This window comes from Euprymna scolopes, chromosome 13 (genome assembly GCF_053919585.1).
Source record: "Euprymna scolopes isolate OS-2025 chromosome 13, ASM5391958v1, whole genome shotgun sequence".
Taxonomy (NCBI): domain Eukaryota; kingdom Metazoa; phylum Mollusca; class Cephalopoda; order Sepiida; family Sepiolidae; genus Euprymna; species Euprymna scolopes.
The window spans coordinates 89,924,525-89,948,910 of NC_136494.1; the positions used below are offsets into that span (position 1 = coordinate 89,924,525).

General features: G+C 33.0%; 1 protein-coding gene across 8 annotated transcripts in view; it reads left to right on the top strand.

The window, feature by feature from the left end:
- The window catches only part of LOC145292083 (dorsal-ventral patterning tolloid-like protein 1), a 2,157,643-nt gene that overhangs the window by 238,931 nt on the left and 1,894,326 nt on the right, over positions 1 to 24,386 (top strand). For all 8 annotated transcript variants that reach the window (XM_080138158.1, XM_080138152.1, XM_080138155.1 and 5 more), the window contains exon 2: positions 19,932 to 20,013. In XM_080138158.1, coding sequence (XP_079994284.1) covers positions 19,935 to 20,013 — 79 coding nt within the window. In that variant the 5' untranslated portion in view covers positions 19,932 to 19,934. The remainder of the gene's footprint in view (positions 1 to 19,931; positions 20,014 to 24,386) is intronic.

Genomic DNA, 24,386 nt, shown 5'->3' on the forward strand with positions numbered 1-24,386 from the left:
TTATATCAGATGACCTAAGAGGAAAGTTAAATCTGGACAGTATAAGGAGATTTTTTTTTACAAAGAAGTTACCACTTATCAATGCCCGCAGGCGACTCGAGGATAAGGGTTAATGGGTATACATTAGTCAATGGGATTATAACCTAGTAATCATAAGTAGTGGAGATTTTGTACATTGGATTATTTAATGGGACAGTTCAACAAGAACTTGTTTACATTGGACTTGAAGACAATCAAATTGTAGTCAGCTGGAAAGCAGGTAAACAGAAGAGAATTTCACAGGCGTGCAGTTCTAAAAAGAAGCTTTGTGTGTGTAGAATTGTTATGGACATATTGAAAGATTGGATGAGAGTTCTTGAATTACTAAATGCATAAGAGTTGGTGTAGCTGGTTCAGTTTAGAAGAAAAATGTATGGGAGAAGAAAAGAGTTCTGAATTTTTTAGATGAAGATAGGTTATTCATAGTATTTGGATTCTTCAGATTACTGTTCTCATCTTGAGTGTCATTCTCGAGATACTTCGGCTGAATATAAGATTCGATCTTCTTCTGGTGTATCTTGCCGAACTCGGGAATGTTTCTGTTAACTTGTGAATTTTCCGCAACGGTCTGTGGCACAGTGATTAGAGTACTTGGAAAAATCATTTGTAAAAGTCATATTCTTCTGAAGGTTGAAGGTTCAATTCTCAGTGTGGGCGACCGAAAAATACAATTGCGAATTACTTACGACGTCTATGCAGCAATGACTGAAGGAACAAGAGCATGCTGCACCTGTGAAGTAAATAAAGGCTTCCGTTTGAAATTCCCTCCAAATTCCTAAGTTCTGCAGACACATTCCTGGGTTCAATAAGATACACCTGAAGAAAGTCGGAGGTTACATCAACTGAAACGTTGTGAAAGAGAACACTACTCTGAAGAACCCAAATAATACGAAGAAAAGATTTAAGAGAAAGAAAGATCAATAAAGACTATGTTAGTCTGGAAGTCAATTTCGAAAAGCCATCCAACACATGTCAGCAAGTGAAAAAAGACGTTAAACCGCATATGATGATGATGATCATCATCATCATAATAATTATCACCATTTTCCTTAAACTCACAAATTCAATGCATTCCTCTTCAGAAAATCTTTTTCTTGCTCTTACGTCTTTAGATGGACGCCATTTTTGCACATAGGTGAAAGTCATGAAAATGGAAACGCTCCATCGGTGCCAAATCGGTTTCCTTTTGTTCTTGTAGTCTCATTCTTCAAGACATTTTCTTTTCTGTTTGTTATATAATCTAAAAGAAATAGACTTGAGAGACAAAACCGCAAGGAAATCCTAATGAGAATTCTCAAAGGAAATAAGCTTCTGCAATAACTTTTTTTTCGCCTGCGTATTTCATTTCTTCTCTTCAAATGGTGCCATTTTATTGTTCAGATTCATAGTCTTTGTGTTTTTATTTAATCAAATAATGGATGCTTTAATTTTGAGAAAAAAGGTTTTTAGTTTTCATGTAGATTTTTTAATGTTAATATAATTTCAGTCCAATTGTTAGTGGAAAGTAAAATAAAAAATTCCTTTCTATTTCTAAAGACAAGAATATTTTCAATTGTGAATATGAAATTAGTTTCTGTATTCAGTCGAATTTTTCTCAAGATTCTTAGAATTATAAAGGTATCTAACATCAAAGGTTTGATCCCATCTTAATTTGATGGACTATTTGTTTTTGCAATGTCCTTGCATTGCTATAAAATGCCAGTAGGTCGCTCAAGCTTCAGTTTAAAACAGAATTATCATCGCATAGATTAAATGGACGCATCTTAGAACATCTATAAGAAATTCTCTGCCGTTCATTCATGCTTTCATTCATTTCACATGAATCGGATGATTCTATTGTTAGTATTGGTTTCTGTGATACACTTCTAGTTAGGATTATTTCTAAAAATCTATCGGGTACTTACAGACGGGACCGCATGAAAGTTGCCAACATCCTAAATAAAAGTACTTAGGTGGAACAAACTGGATTTGAACTTGGCGCGTCCAGATTGTCAGTACATGTAATTAACCACTAAGCTACTGTTACCTCCCTGTCTGTCAGTACCATCGGATACTTACAGGAAGTATCACGTGAAGGTTGCCAACATCCTAAGTGAAAGTGCTTCTGTGGAATAAACTGAATTCGAACTTGGCTAACTCAGATTGTCAGTTCGTGTTGATAACCACTTAATAACTGTTACTTCTTTGTCTATCTGTAGGTTTGTCACACTTAAGTTCGAAATCGCATTTGTGTTGGTTTGTCACGTGTTCATTGCTAAATGCAAGGATTGAATAGACATATCTTAAGAATGTTCCTTTTCGTTTAATGAAATAAGACGTTTTATTAAATTAACAGAAAATCTATTTCTTTGCCAGAAAAGTTCTGTACATGAAAGGGTGATAAATCCATTTTTAATCTGCACAAATTGTGAACATAATAACCATATAATTAATATGGAATCTAATTTGGTATGCACGTCCAAATTCATTATTTTCGAAGATTTAAAAATGATCCCAAAGAAGAAAGCCAATTCCAACTTTTCATTATAGAAATTCCCTTATTTTGTATCGACATGATAAATTGCAACTTCCAATTTTCTTTGAATATTCGAGGATAGCAAGAGAGAGATAAGTATCTATCATTCTTAAGCTGAGTCAACAAATATTTGCTTCAGATAAGGCTTTTTTCTATATAGTTTAGTCACACAAAATTCATGTTAAAATATTCCTTAGTTATGATATTTTGTTGTATTTAAAAAAATATTTTTTAGATGAGGATTGATAATTCGTATTATTTGGATCATTCGAACTAATGTGAAACTAACTCTTAAGATGAGAACAGTAGTCAAAATAATCCAAAGAAGAAGAATTATCAATCCTAATCTAAAACCTTCAGCGAAAATAGCACTTAATATAAGAACAGTCGTCTGAATAATGCGAATCAACTGTTCTAGTTTGCCTCAATTTACAAATAATTCATGTGACCCAACTCTTAGTAATATCTATTACTTTTGTTGACTGTTATTTCCCCCTGTTCTTATTCTATCCAGAATCTTTCACTCTTGCTTCTGTAACCATTTTTCTATTTCTCTCTCAGTAGTTGAAGGTGATAAAGAAACGAAAAAAATGAATACTTCATTATAAACAAAAGTGAATATCGCTAAAGGCAGTGATACTACTTAACTCATAGTTAAAAAGGAACAAAGGTGTGTATATACGAGGCGTTTATGAAAAGTCCTATGCACTCGAAAAATTAAAAGGGATTAAGGATTTTGTATAATTTATTTTTAAGCATAGTCCCCATCATGGGCTTGACGCTTGCTCCAATGGCACAGAAACACTTTTATCCTTAGGTAGAAGAACTCTTTAGTTTGAGACTTGAGACATCTTTCAACTGCAAGTACGATAATATCATCAGTAGCAAAATGGCGAACAGCCAAGTCGTTTTCATTTTGGGAAAGTCAGAAGGGACCAGATCTGGTAAATAAGGTGGATGGGGAATCAGTTTTAATCCATAAGGCAGCCACTTTCAAAAGATCATAGGTTTGACCATGCATCAATGATTAAAACTTTTAATACACCCCTCATATAGCGAGCAGAAAGAGATTCGTTTTAGATGTTTTTTTTTTTAATATTCAATTGGCTTTGCAAACTCACTTTTTCCTTATTCCAACAATGTAATTCAGTGGTTGACCCAGCGGGTCGCGTTTATTGAAGTATGAACTAAAAACTAAAGCCTATCACAAAATTAAAGGAGACCTACTTCTAAATTAGTAGCAGACTTTTAAGTAAATACACGGTCAACATGTACATTTTCTTCTTTACGACAAAGATCTGATATTTGTTGCAGCATTTTATTTAGTCTAAAAACAAAAAGGAAATGGCCGTCCTTTTTAAAAGTTCGCAGGAATGCCTTAGAAAATAGACAAAATGAAAACGTGGTTACTTACTTAATCTATTATGCATTCCTATGTCGATTCTGTCTGACAAAGAAAATCAACATGAAATTCTTTAATGGATGCACTTTACTCTAAAAGCTTATATAGAAGCTTACATAGATGGAAGAAGTCTCGGATTCTATTTGCCACACCATGCCTTATCAAGGAAGCTGCAAGAAAGAGATCTTTCCAGCCGCTACACCTAACACGGCATGGTTTAGAGGTGTAGTGCCGGTTCACCATTATGTAGCATTAGGTCACCAAATTGTAGCATGAATTTTGGTTTGAACAAGATGTAGACATCTTTGAAATGAGCTGTCTTTTATTAGTCTGTGACTACTTGTAGTCATTTGCTCTCCTTTTGCCTTATGTAATGGAGGGTGCTGGCTTGTTTTAGCTCTAGCTCTACTGGCTTTCCTCTCTGTGTTGGGAATGTTGAAATTCTGGGAGCTGCTGTTTGCACGAAAATATAATGTCATTTTTCTTGTTTTATTGAGGCGTAGCAGCGTGGTTTTGCGTTCGCCATTAGTCAGTTAATATATAGGATTGGGATATGTGACAGTCTTAAAGAGGATTTTTACTCTTCATCTTTTGCAGCCACATATCTTGAAGCAGTATGTAATACCTGCAGGCATACTGGTTTCCAAGATCGATTCATAATATTGTAAACTCCATGGTTCCTTTCATAAGTTTAAGATTTGTGATTATTCTGTTTCAAGGCATATATTACCCTACTCTCCACTTGTTTTTTGGTATCTACGTTTTTCAAATTCTATTCCTATTTTGGCTATTTTAATTATTACAAAGCTTCTGCAGTTATATTCTTTGACCTTCTATTGTTCTTATTATAGTCTGTATAAACCTCTGACAATTTCTAACTGAACCATTTATTTAATCCACTAGTTTGTTTTTATTTTCAGAATGTAGACTGTACACTTCAAAGATACATGGTCGATTCATACGAATTTATTTTTTTTTTTGGGGGGGGGGTGCTTTCGGTTTCAAACGTGAAAAAGAGTAGATATATGAAATCGATTATTGATTGTGATGATTCTTGAATCTTTCTGAATTTCTTATTACAGTCAGTTGGTTCTTCTTAATAGAGGAACAACTGTCAAAGAATTTGTAAATATAAGATCTGTTGTCTAGTGATCACGCCACTTCATAGTTTCCTCTCCACGTGTTTGTTACACGTGTTTTATACGTTCAAACTAGGATCATTAAGTTTGTATAAACTGAGAAAGTCTTCCAATAATTATACAAAACAACTAGAAACAGAATTTTTCCTGTTGAACTAAGGAATTTTGCGCAGAATTTCAAATAGAACCTTTTTTTAATCTCCAGAGGTGGCATGCTTTTGTTTAATTCGGTAGAAGTCTTAAGTAATTGTCAATTCTTTTATAGTATAGCCCAGCTGAGAATTGAATCTTTAATCTACAGAAGAGCGACATTCAGAACTGAATTCTATTTAATAATTTATTTAGTGTGAAGTACTAAGTTTGAAATTCCGTTCAGATTCCCGAGTGAATTGAATTCTACTTATTTTTTAAATTTAAAAAAAATTCCATTTTCACCCCAAACAAGGCATAGTACCACTTTGATGTAGGGGATTACTATCGAGGACATAAGTTGCAGAGATACTACGTAGGGAGTTGAGCAGCGAGATGTCTGTTCACATTACGCTTGAACTTCTGCATGTCAATACAGTTGGAAAGCAGGAACCCGGAAGGGTGTTCCAAAGTCTAGCAGTGCTGAGGAAGAAACTATTAGAGTAGAAGATTTTCTTACACCTAGGGATCTCTACTGTGTAGGCGTGGGATTTTGCTGCTTGTTGGGTTTGTTGGGGGTATTTACGTCGATGGGGTACAATGGCTTGTAGTTCGTTGGAGCATTCACCATTAAAATACTTGTAGAACAGGCAGAGGGATGCAACATTACATCGATGGGACAGAGGTTGAAGCTTTGATGACAGTTTAGAACCTATCAGGTTGGCATCTCTCTTTTGAACCCTGCCCAGGAGCGAGAGACTAGTAGCAGATGCACCAGTCCAAATGTAACAACAGATGCACCAGTCCAAATGTAACAACAGTACCCCATACTTGGGCGAATGGTGGCCTTGTAGAGATACGGGATACTTTCAGGCGTAAGTAACTTTCTAGCACAGTACAGAGATCCCACCTTCTTTGCAGCAGTCTTGGCAATGCTCACTTAGTAATTTATTTATTACACTGTGAAGAAATAAGTTTGAAATTCTGTTCAGATTTCCGAGTTCGACAGAAAGATTCCTGAGTTAAACAAGATACACCTGATGACAGTCGGAGGTTACAGTGTGAGAATAACTATAAAGATGAGAATAGAAGTCCGAACAATCCAGATAATAAAATTATTAATCCTCAGCTCCAAAAATGCAGACACACCAAAAAGAAAATACTTTTGTTCTCCAGAAAATCGTATCTATAGTTTGAATGAATAAAATCTTAGATTTTACATCGCAGATGTCCAACCTAACCAACATTGACAGTCATATATCATTCAATCTTTCTTTTTTCAACTTGTAAACAATAATTGAAACAACGTTTCTTAAAATGAACATTTTATGAAGAAAACTATTATTCTATATAAAATTACCATTATGTCTTTTAAGGAAACATAATACATATTATTCTCTATCAGACACTAATTTCATAAAAACAAAAATTAATTTCCTAAAAACAACTATTAAATTAATCTTACAGGTTATTATATAAAATACGTTTTTCTTTATCTTAATGTCTTGTTTTCATTAACAAGTGTATGTCTTTTCTGAATAATAATTACAAAAAAATGCTTCGGATGTGTTTCCAAATTTTTTAGATAAGTTTGATAATTTGTGTTATTTGTGTTATTCGGAATACTGCTCTAATCTGGAAAGTTATTCATATAACGTTTCGGCTGACGTAATCTTCGACCTTCTTCAGGTGTATCTTATCAAACAAAGGAATACTTTTTTTTAACTTGGGAATCTGCATGGAATTTCGAATGAAATTTTTTATTTAATCCATGCGGATATGCAATCTTTAATCCAATCTTTAATCCATGCTCTCGTTTTGTCAGTCATGACTGAGTAGACATCTTAAGTAATTTGCATTTGTATTCTTTGTAGAATAGCATTTGTAGCCTGGACTAAGGATTGAATCTTTGTAGAATAGCATTTGTAGCCTGGACTAAGGATTGAATCTTTGTAGAATAGCATTTGTAGCCTGGACTAAGGATTGAATCTTTGTAGAATAGCATTTGTAGCCTGGACTAAGGATTGAATCTTTGTAGAATAGCATTTGTAGCCTGGACTAAGGATTGAATCTTTGTAGAATAGCATTTGTAGCCTGGACTAAGGATTGAATCTTTGTAGAATAGCATTTGTAGCCTGGACTAAGGATTGAATCTTTGTAGAATAGCATTTGTAGCCTGGACTAAGGATTGAATCTTTGTAGAATAGCATTTGTAGCCTGGACTAAGGATTGAATCTTTGTAGAATAGCATTTGTAGCCTGGACTAAGGATTGAATCTTTGTAGAATAGCATTTGTAGCCTGGACTAAGGATTGAATCTTTGTAGAATAGCATTTGTAGCCTGGACTAAGGATTGAATCTTTGTAGAATAGCATTTGTAGCCTGGACTAAGGATTGAATCTTTGTAGAATAGCATTTGTAGCCTGGACTAAGGATTGAATCTTTGTAGAATAGCATTTGTAGCCTGGACTAAGGATTGAATCTTTGTAGAATAGCATTTGTAGCCTGGACTAAGGATTGAATCTTTGTAGAATAGCATTTGTAGCCTGGACTAAGGATTGAATCTTCGTAGAATAGCATTTGTAGCCTGGACTAAGGATTGAATCTTTGTAGAATAGCATTTGTAGCCTGGACTAAGGATTGAATCTTTGTAGAATAGCATTTGTAACCTGGACTAAGGATTGAATCTTTGTAGAATAGCATTTGTAGCCTGGACTAAGGATTGAATCTTTGTAGAATAGCATTTGTAGCCTGGACTAAGGATTGAATCTTTGTAGAATAGCATTTGTAGCCTGGACTAAGGATTGAATCTTTGTAGAATAGCATTTGTAGCCTGGACTAAGGATTGAATCTTTGTAGAATAGCATTTGTAGCCTGGACTAAGGATTGAATCTTTGTAGAATAGCATTTGTAGCCTGGACTAAGGATTGAATCTTTGTAGAATAGCATTTGTAGCCTGGACTAAGGATTGAATCTTTGTAGAATAGCATTTGTAGCCTGGACTAAGGATTGAATCTTTGTAGAATAGCATTTGTAGCCTGGACTAAGGATTGAATCTTTGTAGAATAGCATTTGTAGCCTGGACTAAGGATTGAATCTTTGTAGAATAGCATTTGTAGCCTGGACTAAGGATTGAATCTTTGTAGAATAGCATTTGTAGCCTGGACTAAGGATTGAATCTTTGTAGAATAGCATTTGTAGCCTGGACTAAGGATTGAATCTTTGTAGAATAGCATTTGTAGCCTGGACTAAGGATTGAATCTTTGTAGAATAGCATTTGTAGCCTGGACTAAGGATTGAATCTTTGTAGAATAGCATTTGTAGCCTGGACTAAGGATTGAATCTTTGTAGAATAGCATTTGTAGCCTGGACTAAGGATTGAATCTTTGTAGAATAGCATTTGTAGCCTGGACTAAGGATTGAATCTTTGTAGAATAGCATTTGTAGCCTGGACTAAGGATTGAATCTTTGTAGAATAGCATTTGTAGCCTGGACTAAGGATTGAATCTTTGTAGAATAGCATTTGTAGCCTGGACTAAGGATTGAATCTTTGTAGAATAGCATTTGTAGCCTGGACTAAGGATTGAATCTTTGTAGAATAGCATTTGTAGCCTGGACTAAGGATTGAATCTTTGTAGAATAGCATTTGTAGCCTGGACTAAGGATTGAATCTTTGTAGAATAGCATTTGTAGCCTGGACTAAGGATTGAATCTTTGTAGAATAGCATTTGTAGCCTGGACTAAGGATTGAATCTTTGTAGAATAGCATTTGTAGCCTGGACTAAGGATTGAATCTTTGTAGAATAGCATTTGTAGCCTGGACTAAGGATTGAATCTTTGTAGAATAGCATTTGTAGCCTGGACTAAGGATTGAATCTTCGTAGAATAGCATTTGTAGCCTGGACTAAGGATTGAATCTTTGTAGAATAGCATTTGTAGCCTTGACTAAGGATTGAATCTTTGTAGAATAGCATTTGTAACCTGGACTAAGGATTGAATCTTTGTAGAATAGCATTTGTAGCCTGGACTAAGGATTGAATCTTTGTAGAATAGCATTTGTAGCCTGGACTAAGGATTGAATCTTTGTAGAATAGCATTTGTAGCCTGGACTAAGGATTGAATCTTTGTAGAATAGCATTTGTAGCCTGGACTAAGGATTGAATCTTTGTAGAATAGCATTTGTAGCCTGGACTAAGGATTGAATCTTTGTAGAATAGCATTTGTAGCCTGGACTAAGGATTGAATCTTTGTAGAATAGCATTTGTAGCCTGGACTAAGGATTGAATCTTTGTAGAATAGCATTTGTAGCCTGGACTAAGGATTGAATCTTTGTAGAATAGCATTTGTAGCCTGGACTAAGGATTGAATCTTTGTAGAATAGCATTTGTAGCCTGGACTAAGGATTGAATCTTTGTAGAATAGCATTTGTAGCCTGGACTAAGGATTGAATCTTTGTAGAATAGCATTTGTAGCCTGGACTAAGGATTGAATCTTTGTAGAATAGCATTTGTAGCCTGGACTAAGGATTGAATCTTTGTAGAATAGCATTTGTAGCCTGGACTAAGGATTGAATCTTTGTAGAATAGCATTTGTAGCCTGGACTAAGGATTGAATCTTTGTAGAATAGCATTTGTAGCCTGGACTAAGGATTGAATCTTTGTAGAATAGCATTTGTAGCCTGGACTAAGGATTGAATCTTTGTAGAATAGCATTTGTAGCCTGGACTAAGGATTGAATCTTTGTAGAATAGCATTTGTAGCCTGGACTAAGGATTGAATCTTTGTAGAATAGCATTTGTAGCCTGGACTAAGGATTGAATCTTTGTAGAATAGCATTTGTAGCCTGGACTAAGGATTGAATCTTTGTAGAATAGCATTTGTAGCCTGGACTAAGGATTGAATCTTTGTAGAATAGCATTTGTAGCCTGGACTAAGGATTGAATCTTTGTAGAATAGCATTTGTAGCCTGGACTAAGGATTGAATCTTTGTAGAATAGCATTTGTAGCCTGGACTAAGGATTGAATCTTTGTAGAATAGCATTTGTAGCCTGGACTAAGGATTGAATCTTTGTAGAATAGCATTTGTAGCCTGGACTAAGGATTGAATCTTTGTAGAATAGCATTTGTAGCCTGGACTAAGGATTGAATCTTTGTAGAATAGCATTTGTAGCCTGGACTAAGGATTGAATCTTTGTAGAATAGCATTTGTAGCCTGGACTAAGGATTGAATCTTCGTAGAATAGCATTTGTAGCCTGGACTAAGGATTGAATCTTTGTAGAATAGCATTTGTAGCCTGGACTAAGGATTGAATCTTTGTAGAATAGCATTTGTAACCTGGACTAAGGATTGAATCTTTGTAGAATAGCATTTGTAGCCTGGACTAAGGATTGAATCTTTGTAGAATAGCATTTGTAGCCTGGACTAAGGATTGAATCTTTGTAGAATAGCATTTGTAGCCTGGACTAAGGATTGAATCTTTGTAGAATAGCATTTGTAGCCTGGACTAAGGATTGAATCTTTGTAGAATAGCATTTGTAGCCTGGACTAAGGATTGAATCTTTGTAGAATAGCATTTGTAGCCTGGACTAAGGATTGAATCTTTGTAGAATAGCATTTGTAGCCTGGACTAAGGATTGAATCTTTGTAGAATAGCATTTGTAGCCTGGACTAAGGATTGAATCTTTGTAGAATAGCATTTGTAGCCTGGACTAAGGATTGAATCTTTGTAGAATAGCATTTGTAGCCTGGACTAAGGATTGAATCTTTGTAGAATAGCATTTGTAGCCTGGACTAAGGATTGAATCTTTGTAGAATAGCATTTGTAGCCTGGACTAAGGATTGAATCTTTGTAGAATAGCATTTGTAGCCTGGACTAAGGATTGAATCTTTGTAGAATAGCATTTGTAGCCTGGACTAAGGATTGAATCTTCGTAGAATAGCATTTGTAGCCTGGACTAAGGATTGAATCTTTGTAGAATAGCATTTGTAGCCTGGACTAAGGATTGAATCTTTGTAGAATAGCATTTGTAACCTGGACTAAGGATTGAATCTTTGTAGAATAGCATTTGTAGCCTGGACTAAGGATTGAATCTTTGTAGAATAGCATTTGTAGCCTGGACTAAGGATTGAATCTTTGTAGAATAGCATTTGTAGCCTGGACTAAGGATTGAATCTTTGTAGAATAGCATTTGTAGCCTGGACTAAGGATTGAATCTTTGTAGAATAGCATTTGTAGCCTGGACTAAGGATTGAATCTTTGTAGAATAGCATTTGTAGCCTGGACTAAGGATTGAATCTTTGTAGAATAGCATTTGTAGCCTGGACTAAGGATTGAATCTTTGTAGAATAGCATTTGTAGCCTGGACTAAGGATTGAATCTTTGTAGAATAGCATTTGTAGCCTGGACTAAGGATTGAATCTTTGTAGAATAGCATTTGTAGCCTGGACTAAGGATTGAATCTTTGTAGAATAGCATTTGTAGCCTGGACTAAGGATTGAATCTTTGTAGAATAGCATTTGTAGCCTGGACTAAGGATTGAATCTTTGTAGAATAGCATTTGTAGCCTGGACTAAGGATTGAATCTTTGTAGAATAGCATTTGTAGCCTGGACTAAGGATTGAATCTTTGTAGAATAGCATTTGTAGCCTGGACTAAGGATTGAATCTTTGTAGAATAGCATTTGTAGCCTGGACTAAGGATTGAATCTTTGTAGAATAGCATTTGTAGCCTGGACTAAGGATTGAATCTTTGTAGAATAGCATTTGTAGCCTGGACTAAGGATTGAATCTTTGTAGAATAGCATTTGTAGCCTGGACTAAGGATTGAATCTTTGTAGAATAGCATTTGTAGCCTGGACTAAGGATTGAATCTTCGTAGAATAGCATTTGTAGCCTGGACTAAGGATTGAATCTTTGTAGAATAGCATTTGTAGCCTGGACTAAGGATTGAATCTTTGTAGAATAGCATTTGTAACCTGGACTAAGGATTGAATCTTTGTAGAATAGCATTTGTAGCCTGGACTAAGGATTGAATCTTTGTAGAATAGCATTTGTAGCCTGGACTAAGGATTGAATCTTTGTAGAATAGCATTTGTAGCCTGGACTAAGGATTGAATCTTTGTAGAATAGCATTTGTAGCCTGGACTAAGGATTGAATCTTCGTAGAATAGCATTTGTAGCCTGGACTAAGGATTGAATCTTTGTAGAATAGCATTTGTAGCCTGGACTAAGGATTGAATCTTTGTAGAATAGCATTTGTAGCCTGGACTAAGGATTGAATCTTTGTAGAATAGCATTTGTAGCCTGGACTAAGGATTGAATCTTTGTAGAATAGCATTTGTAGCCTGGACTAAGGATTGAATCTTTGTAGAATAGCATTTGTAGCCTGGACTAAGGATTGAATCTTTGTAGAATAGCATTTGTAGCCTGGACTAAGGATTGAATCTTCGTAGAATAGCATTTGTAGCCTGGACTAAGGATTGAATCTTTGTAGAATAGCATTTGTAGCCTGGACTAAGGATTGAATCTTTGTAGAATAGCATTTGTAACCTGGACTAAGGATTGAATCTTTGTAGAATAGCATTTGTAGCCTGGACTAAGGATTGAATCTTTGTAGAATAGCATTTGTAGCCTGGACTAAGGATTGAATCTTTGTAGAATAGCATTTGTAGCCTGGACTAAGGATTGAATCTTTGTAGAATAGCATTTGTAGCCTGGACTAAGGATTGAATCTTTGTAGAATAGCATTTGTAGCCTGGACTAAGGATTGAATCTTTGTAGAATAGCATTTGTAGCCTGGACTAAGGATTGAATCTTTGTAGAATAGCATTTGTAGCCTGGACTAAGGATTGAATCTTTGTAGAATAGCATTTGTAGCCTGGACTAAGGATTGAATCTTCAACCCCCAGAAGAGTTTCACTTGGAACTTAATTTACTTAGTATTTTATCCATTTCGTCAATATTTGAGTATAAATTTTGGCAACCTTAAACCTATTCGTGTTTTTAGATATACAATTTTACTACTTGTCATTATGGATCTCTACATATAACTACATATTATATATTTTTTGAGAAAGACAATAGACAAATATTTTAAGGAACTATGGGGATAGAACTCCTCTTAAAACCTAAAATGTATTTGTTGTGTTGTCGAATGAAAAACAATACACAGATATAAAATATAGATAACTTTATTCTGTTAGGTACAGTAACAGAAGTTCGTGTCGTGTATCAAAAACTGGTCAATGAGTTGACAAGTAAACCACTAGGTGTCCACATTCCAACTCGCAACTTCAAATGACTCAAATCAGTTCTGTTCTCCTCCTATATATATACATAATTTATATATATATGTGTCACGTGTTCGAACTACATCACCACCGTCTTCTATTTTGATGAAATTTAAACCAGATTTATAAAATACTCTAGAGAAGAAAAAAAGGGGTGAGGGTCCGAATCACTATGTAGCCATCAATGTTACATATATGTAAGGAGCTATGGAAACAACTGCACTCCTTAAAACTTCAAATATGTATATTCGGTTTAAATGAAACATATCCCATATGATTTTGACTATATTAGCGGACAAAACGGGTTGATGGTGGCAGTAAAAAATAGAAAGTCATATAGTGTTACGTGCTCCATATTGTGCCAAATCTCTGCATGTCCCTCTGAGTGAAAGTCTGGGGATAGACCTCGCCCCATTGAACTTCAAATACCTATATCCGATTTTAACGAAATTTAAACGACATGTGTTACACACTAATTCAAAGAGTTTTCCAAAATTTCTCTTTAGACTATATTTTCGGACGAAGAAGGGCAGGGGTAGTAAAAAGGAGACAATATTATGGAGTTACAAGCGTAGTGAAAAAGACAGTTTCTAATTTCATCTCAAGCAATCTTGAGTTTTTTTTTTTTTTTTGCTAGTTTATTTATGCACATATGAATACACATTGGTCTTTATTATAGAGCGGAGTATTCGGAAAAAGCTGCAGTTATGCATAACCGTACCGATTCCATCTAAGTTTCTTCTTGCAGACCAATATTTCATGAAACTAACGAAAGAAAAGAGAATACAATACACATTGATTGATAGGGTCTGCTCAGAGAGAACAGGTAACATTTTTATTACTGAATTATTATAAAGGGGAACAAAAAAAATATGAGGTTTAACTAAAAATTCCATTAAAATGCAAACCACTAATACACAACTGATAGACTGACAAGGCAAGAAGCAAGGAAAATCCGATTTTCCAAACTCATAAAAATGTATGGATCGTGCAGAATGTCTGAACACAAGTTCCAGAACTTTTCTTTGATTTATATTTACCAATAGCATCACGTCTGGAACTGACCTTTGATGTTTGGTTTTTTATTTTTATTTATAAGTTAGTCCAGTTCCTTTCCTCTCAGTGACTACATGGAATTACTACACTCTCTCTTCAAAAAAAAGAATTTTTATGTTTATCTCGAAGAGAATCCCCATCCAAAAACAAACGCGACTAATCTGTTTTTTTTACAGTCTATCCATATTTATTTTACCATTAATATTGTTTTTTAACAATAAAATTAAAATAAAAAGAAAGAAAAATGTTAAAAAAAAACACTAATTCAAATTTTTTACTAAATCTTGCGCATTAAGTTGATCTGCAAATATATCTCAGTATATAACATTGTGTAAATACTGTTCTTAAGTTAAACCAATGCATGTAGAACTCTCCTGAAAAGGAAAACATTAAAAAAAAAGAAATATGAAAAACTTTCATCCATTTCTTACAGACATAGAAAGAATCAATGTTGAAAATTATGTATTTTTCTTTTCAAAAGTTTGCCTTCGTTGCTTTTGGCAATAAGACATGAAAAACTAACCAAAGACAAAACCTGAAAATTCTAAGAAAATCAACAGTTTTTGCTGCATGATAAAAAATGCCAATGAATTTGAATAAACATGCAGGATAATATATTAAACACAGAAGCGAACTTGAATGTCTACTAGAAACTATCTTCGAGTTTCTAAAGTCTCTTTGTAGAGGGGTTTGTCAGGAAAAACTGGCATATTTCCCCCTATACTAGATATTCAAAATAGAAGCATTTTAAGTCCAAATAAGATCCCCTTGATATGGTTATCGAACTTGATATGGCTTATACAAGGAATGATGCACCGTCCCCTAGTGATGTTACCTTAAGTAGTAACATTAAGCTGAATACTCCACTAGACTAGGGGAATTGTCATGGAATCTAGCTAAGGGACCACAAGAAAAAGATACTGCAACGCAGTTAACTAATCAATTAGTGTTCTTCGCTCCTTTGCTGACTAAACATTTGAGAGATAAAGAAGTATTGAATGGAACACTCGAATATCTATATATCTCATATAGAGATCATGTCTTTACCCCAAGAAGAGGCTCCTTAATTTCTGAGAACTTCGATTGTAGTAAAATGAAACAAAAAAAAAACTTGAATGTAGCACGCTCTTTTGTATTTTAGATTTGAGAGGAGGTATTTCACCTTAAATGTTGGTTAAATGCACAAGGAACAGAGTAATACAAAAGCTGGCCAGTCTTGACCATTGCTATGAATCCTCACGTTATTCTTTCACTGTTCTACAGACAAACTCATTAACTTTTATCCGCGAGTGGCCTATAGTCTTTTATAAGTGGTGACTCATTAGTACATAGCGAAAGCAGATATATAAAGTAAAATAAATAAGAAAGAAAAATGTTAAAAAATTATTTACAAAAAGTTTTACCAAGCATTCTTTTATTTCATATTTTTTCCACACTGGAAATCTTTTCTGGAAAAAAGTGTGGGAACAATATCAAAGCAAAGGCGTGTCCCATTGATCTCTCCCTGGATTGGCTTCAGTAATAACCATACTTCTAAATATAATCTTGAATATGTTACCAAAATGGTTCCAATATAAATAAGAAGCATTGTGTACATCACCCCAACTCCGACCTCTTTGAGCATACAAGTGAAAATCATAAATTGAGTAATTATCACAGAGTTCAACATAGATACAAAACAGCAGTGTTGTGCACGGCCATTTTGATCCCTGGCAGATCCCCTGATACTCTGATCAGAGGAGACAGATATGCCGATCCATCCATTTTTGACAGTTCATATCCAAGTAATTTATATGTAACGTTGAATACTTCAAGGGAGGGAAGTCTGTTCTGCAGCATGCATTGGGTTCTGTTTTGTTTTAGATATTCATAAATATCTAATGATATCAATTGAGAAATAGACCTATTTGTTGATGATGACCATTATCGAAAGAAATAACGCAGATGGGTCTGAATAACTAGCCACACTATACAGATACTTGGAAATGAAAATTGTAGACAACTAAATTTAAACTCCAAAAATAGTAAATGTTCAGATCGCAGTCAGAGAAGACCGCAAGAAAAATTCTGTATCGGCATTAAAAATCGTTTTATCTTGTTATTGTTAAATATTACTAAATAACATAAGTTCTATTACTAAATAATGAATTATTTCCCTATAAAAAATCCATTTAGTATTATAAATGCAGAAATGAGAAAAACATGCTAGATATGTGAATAAGCTAAATCAAAACAAAATGGCCACCGAACTTGACCTGATGTCGTGTTTATCTAGAAACGAAACTCATATAATAATATTTATTAATAATTAATATAAATTATTAATATTTATTAATAATTTATATTAATTAATAATATTTATTATTAATCAATAAAAGAATTACTAATATTTGATAAAAAACAGCGATATAAACCATTTTTAATGTCTATACATAATTTTTCTTGCATACTTCTGAGCACGGCCTTTATTACCAAAGTGTTAATTTATGTTATTCTTGCTTGGGAATCTTTACATAAAACTCTGTAATCTGTACAGAATTTTAAACCGAACTCTTTATTTAATATATGGATTGATATTCTGTCAGCCATGACCGAGTAGAAGTGTTGGGAGACGTTAAATGTTACAGTCACGGAGGCGAATGCAAGAAAAAGATTCCGTATAGACATAAAAATGGTTTTATGATATTGTTTTTGTTAAATATTAATAAGTGAAAACTCATTTCTATTTAAAATAAATTTAGTATTATGCATGTAAAATTAAGAAAAGCAGACTTGAAACGTGTCAACATAATGTGATTTTTGTTCAATCGATAATATTTTATGAAATTTCCGATGTTACTCTCTGCCTGTGGGTACAATTCCGTTTGGATCTAAGTAACATTTTAGATTTAATGCGTTTAAATATGCTTTTATAAATTTGTTTTCTGTGAGTATATTTTATCCAAAGAAAAATATGATTTCGCCTGCATTGTTCGAATCTGCAACTCTAGTAACCCTAACCTATTATTACCTGACTCTTGGAGTGATTTTGGCTCCCACATGACTAAATTAAAGGTGAATGGTTTTGGCTGAGGTTTGCGCTCTTCTAATTACTACTCTAAAGTTGTGCATTTTCACTTTTCAAAGTTTGGCCGGCCTTCTAGTTAAATTAGCTTCAACTTCTAATACATGCAGTCATGCAGAGCCAACCTTAATCTGATTGTAAAGATTGCTTGAAATTGGGTCCGCACATCTAAGGGGCCTTTGCTTTAGGCTAATCTACTTTATCGATCAAAATTTATTTGAGATTTTACAATACAAGAAGAATGTTTGAAGAATTTGTCAATTAAGTCTCTTGGACCTGGAACTAAATTTGGACAACATCTTGGGCAATTTTTTCCTAGTAAAAAATAATATAACTTTTGCATTGTTTATTTGTATGTTATTTTTTTTTTTTTAATAATTTGTAAGGACACGTGGTGTAACAAATAAAATACCAGGTAAAATTCAGTTTTAAATGACAATCTTCTGAAGATCTTCTGAAGGTTCAAGCTTCAGTTCTTAATGACACTCTTCTGAAAATTAAAGGTCCAATTCTAAGTGTGGGTGATATTAATAATGCAATTCCAAATTACTCAAGACTTCTACACAGTCATAGTTGATGGAAAAAGAGCATGCTGCTCTGTTTGAAATTCTGTGCAGATTCCCGAGTTCGACAGAAAGATTTCAGAGTTTAACAAAATACAACTGAACACAGTCGAAGGTTACAGCAGAAAACGTTATGAGAATAACACTGAAAATGAGAACAGTATTCCAAATAATACAAAAAACACAATTTATCAATTCTCATTTAAAAAATTCGGAAACATATTTATAAGAAATCTGAAATATTGTTTAATACAAGAATAGATATATACATGCAGAACCGGTGAAAATTCCATGGTAGTCAAAATTTTTTAAAACACCTTATAAATAAAATGAATAAAAGAAAACAAAAACAAATAATGACGAATTAAAAACAATTTTTAGCAAATTCTTTTTTTTAATTCTTTTAAAGCTAAAAAATAATTGATTTTTAAAAAATTAGATTATTTTCGATGAAAATTCAACACAAAATACATTGTTTGTTTGTTTTTTTCTGAATAATTTTTATATAAATTATAAAGGAACAGATATCAATTCACTTGCACATGTTTTAAAATTTGAAAAAGAAACAATAATAAAAAAAACTTACTCTCATCTGTAACATGACCATTTTTTAAATTATGAAATAAAATAGCCAATTTGAAACCGTAAACAGACAGCCATTTATTTTTATTTATTTATTTTTTAATTTTTAAAGAGGAAATGGTTTAATGATTTTTAATTGATTAAGAACGACTATAAAGGGGGGTAATTCTTTTTTTAATTAATGTTTGCATTGACGATGTTTTTTTTTGTTATGACACTGGACCTACGGACAAGTTAATTAATATTTAGATTAAATTTTTTTGAAAATGATGATTGGTAATTTGGATTATTCTCACAACGTTTCAGCCGATGGACCTTCTGATCTTCTTAAGGTGCCTCTTGCCTGACTTGAGAATCTTGAACTTTATAATCTGCATGAAAATTTAAATTGAACTGTTTAATCTGGGGGGGGGGATTGTGTTCGTTCTTAACTGGTTATATTCTTAGTATCACATATGCATTAACCCTTGTTCCATTTGACAAAGTGCTAACTCATAATCAAATCTAAATAAAAGTATTTTGCCGATTGAAGGCTACATCTTCAGTAAAGACTACACTAAGAAGAAGCACATAGGTAGTAGCAAGACTATTAATTTACGTACATGATATATTAATGTAATATTTTTATAATTCTTTTTAATTCATATTATTTGGATTCTTTGGACTATTGTTCTCATCTTGAGTGTCATTTTCACAATGTTTTGGTCACTGTAACCTCCGACCTTCTTCAGATGAATCTTGTCGAACTCTGGAATTTTTCTGTCAAACTCGAGATTCTGGACAAAATTTTGAACGGAACTCTTCACGGGGGTAGCATGCTCTCGTTCCATCAGCCATGACTGGATAGAAGTCCCAAGTAATTCACAATTGTACTTAGGACCGCTATCCAGTTATGGCTGACGGCATAAGAGTATGCTACCTCCGTGAAGCAAATAAAGGGTTCCATTCGAAATTCTGTCCAGATTTCCCGAGTTCGACAAGATACATCTGAAGAAGGTCGGAGGTTACATAGACCGAAATGCTGTGAAAATGACACTTAAGATGAGATTAGTAGTCCAAAGATTCAAAACAATACGAATAATCAATCCTCATCTCAAAAATTCCAAACTGAAATTTTTTTTCAGTGTCTAATTTTCTTCCTTTTTTTTATTTCAGAAAATGCACCAATTTGAAGAAAGGGTTATTCAATGGATTGTGTTAATTCTGTGCCTTACTGGTGGATTTCTATCGGATAATGGTGAGTAATACATTTCTATTTCAATTATGTCCATATATATATATATATATATATATATATATATATATATATATATATATATGCAACATTTTATTTGTTTATGCAAGTTTTTTTGAAAGAGTATAGACATTTTGTCAACTCCATCTCAATTATTTGTCAATCGCAATATTCTGAGATGTCTTACGCTACATGCTTACAACTCAAGCATTATTCGTGAACATCTCCAAACCACATATCTGTCTCACATACACATTTATAACAAATGTTTATATGCACTGAGATAAGCTGATCTACCTATTTCAGAGATAATAGACGTACCCAAAGACAATAAATATAATTAGATCTTACTCGGCAAAGTAACGAGTCGTGGTACTTATGGCCCCAGAATCATGACCTGTACTTCTGTAATATATTTTTGGTTAATACATAATTTAAGTAGACCATTGCGTTTGTCTTTATTATTACCAACCTGCAAGGCGACAACATTATATGTATAACAATGAAATTATACAAGAAAACAACAAACAGAGAATACAACTTCTCAATGATCTCAACATTATAACTAAACAACTTACTGTAGATAAAATTAATTCTGCATAGTGGTGTGCAGAGGAGAGACAATAGCACGGTAGCCCAGGGCATCCAAATTAGGAAAGCATCTAATCATATTAAAATTATTTCCTTTTCTTATATTTCTCAGTACAAAGATATATTGATAGCATCACCAGACCTCTGCATGTCACGGATTCTGAATATAATAATGACATACTTTATCTATTTAAAGTAATATTACTAAGTTATTTCCCTCGGAGATAATTCGTTATAACATGAGATATCACTAAGGTCATAAGATTTTTGGGACTGATCTTAAAAATCAAAATGAGATTTAAACTTCGTCCTAATGCTCAGATTTGATAACATTCTCTATTCAAAAACGCATGTATAAAGACACGTAAGGTTTTTATACCATCCAACACAAATTTTCATTTTTATTGTTGAACTCTTTAAGTTGAAATACATGTGCATTGTAAACACTCTGATGTCAACATTTTTAGGTGCAGTTTACACAAAGGGTGAACAAAAAACATCTCCTGTCTGGTTAAACTGAGATTTTAGAAAATAATTGAAATCTTATTAGTATCCTTAACCAGGCGAAGGATACAAGTGTATAAAAATATCATGACCACTTTGACATCTAACGTTAGAACCAATCATCTCAGAAAGAAATAACTACGGTTGTGGTACTACTGAAATATGTTACTGGTATTGTAGATTTATTATATTTAAAGAGTACATGCTTTCATATAAAATCATTATATAATTTTTTTTTTTCAATTTCAACACACTTATGTCTTTATGATGTGATCCCTTCCCTCGCCTAGGAAGATCACTTAAAAGATTGAAAGTACTCTGCTAACATCACTAATAATCAATATACCATATTCTACCTAACATTATGGACCAAAATGTGTACTAGAGACTAAATAGACATGAAGTTTGCATACTCTTTAATGAAACCTGTATGCACACACACACACACACACACACACACACACACACACACACACACAAACTTATTTGGTTAAATAATACAGACAATTATATCTGCATATTTTCTTTTTAATTCAATCAAGATGCCTAATAGTGTGCATATTTCAGTCTGAAACTGGCTGATAAACTTGCCATAAAGACTAAGAATCTTAATGCTTTCGGTTTCATCTTGAATTAACATCTCTGGTTAAATGATAATTCGATCTAGAATTGAAAACCGTAGAATATGTTTGTATATATATATATATATATATATATATATGCAATAGTATTGAGCACCTTCTTCAAGTGTCACTATTTATCAGTTCAGGTCTGACATATATATGACCCCCGTTTTCTATTTAAAGCTTTAGTTAAGGTTTTCTTTTTCCATCCTTATATAGTTAAATTCTTCTTTATAATTTAAGACTTTTGAGAAATCGGCTTATGCAAGTGCTAAGTCTATTTCTATTTCACAATTTTTAAGTTAAGTTAAGATTTTCTTCTTTTTTTTTCATTCTTATATAATTGAATTCTCTTTTGTACTTATAATCATTCTAGAAATCGGATTATGTAGGTGCTAAGCCTGCGATAGGTTAAATTTAGTTTCTTTTTTTCCCCGGGAATTTAAACTGGATTCTTTATTTTTATTACATTTTTTTTATACTCAAAGCTTATATATATATATATATATATATATATATATATATATATATATATATATATATGATGAGACTGATGGAACTGTTATTCCGAGAAATAAAAAGTAAACAACCGAGTTATGTGTTCATATACGAGTCGTATATGCAAATGCTATTAAATATTCTTTGATGAACACCTTTTTATTTTTTTTTCAATTTTTCCAATAGTCCATCTAGCATTTCAGTCAAATTGGTGTATATAAGTTCAGTGTGTTTCTCGATTTCGTTTCTTCTTTTTTTTTAAAACTTTTTTTATGTTGCAAATACTTTTGGATTTGCTTCATCGAATCATCAGGTGTTTTGCACGTAATACCGGTCGAATGACTACAGACATTCGCTTTAAGGACGTATATTACTCAACAGTAAAAGCATGTTGTGAACACACCAAAACTACTTCCACTTGATGATGATCTAATCAATCAAATCGCAACACTCGCCAATATATATATATATATATATATATATATATATATATATATATATATATATATTTATAATTATTTCCACAGCCAAACAACGTCGCAGCCCACAAGAGCCATGACAGCGAACGAACCGGAAGTCTAAGACTCGAGTTTCGCCCTCATTTGGGCTCATCAGTCAGACATATGCGCACCCGGGATTTGAAACCCAAATGAGGGCGAAACTCGAGTCTTAGACTTCCGGTTCGTTTGCTGTCATGGCTCTTGTGGGTTGCGACGTTGTTTGGCTGTGGAAATATATATAATCTCTCACATTCTCAATATATATATACATATATATATATATATATATATATATATATATAGATAGATAGAACAAATCTTATAGAAATTGTACGAATTTAACCACTATACTGACTAGGTTATTGGAAAAATGTAAAACACTGGAAAGGTAATATCAAACAAAAACACTGTTTTTTTTTTAATAATATTTGACTAAATGAAAACATCCTACCTAAAAGGACTATTATATATATATATATATATATATATATATATATATATATATATATATATATATATATATATATATATATAGTAGTAATTTACAATATTCTAAACTTAACAAGACTTTTTATTTACACAGCTCACAAAATTGGACAAATGACGTTTATTACATTTTATGAAAATAACTTTTTCAACAAAACAAACATTCCTTGTCCCTTCATCACCAATGCGCATGCGTATTGCACTTAGAAACTGGTATATTGAATCTATATTAGTATTCTTCTTCCAGAAATATATTAGAAGAAGTATTTTTCTTTTCCTTTTCCATTTTTGTTTAGAACCTTCCCAGCCTCCAGTGAACTGCAGTTGATCAATGTCGTCACAGGCGCGGGGGGGGGGGGTGTATAGCTCATTTTGGTTTGATATTTTGTTCACTATTGATATTTTCTCTCTGAAATATTCTTAGAATTGATCTCTTCTTTTTTATTGCTTTCACCCATGCCTTGCACTTTTTTTTGTTGATCGACCATGAAAGAAAGGTGACCTTGACAAAGCAAATACATTATTCGCTTTTTCAAAAATGAACATTCTTGCTTAGTGACTTCTTTTTTTATTTTTGAAAAAAAAATAAAGGACATGTATATAGTAATAATATTACTATTAATAATAAAAGTAGTTTGGGCAAAAATATTGATTAAAAAAAAACAACAAAAACAATATCTGTTGAAGTTTTTTAAATCTGTGATCGATGTAGACCTGGCAGGGCCTTAATCTACACAAAGCTTTGAGGCCCTTTTTATGGGATGACAAAAAGTTACAACATACAAAGCTTTGAAAATATCTCTATTACAGTTCGTGTATTTAGGTATATTTAATTACAATGGAAAAATGCGATTGTGAAAAGTAATATGATTAAGTTAAACAAGGAAAAGTAAAGGACTAGTTGTTAAAACTGGAAAAGAAATTAAATTCCAGTGAAAAATATAATAAATTTAAAACTTAAAATATCCCAGCATTAAGAATTGATTAAATAATGTTATAAATAGAATTTAAAAAAAAACATCTTAATGCTGCAATATTTTAAGTTATAAATGTATTATATTTTTTATTAGAATATCTTTTCCTTTTGTTTTCCAGTTTTAACACCTAGTCCTTTACTTTTTCATGTTTAAGCTTAACCATATTACTTTTCGTGCTCGCATTTTTCTATTGAAAT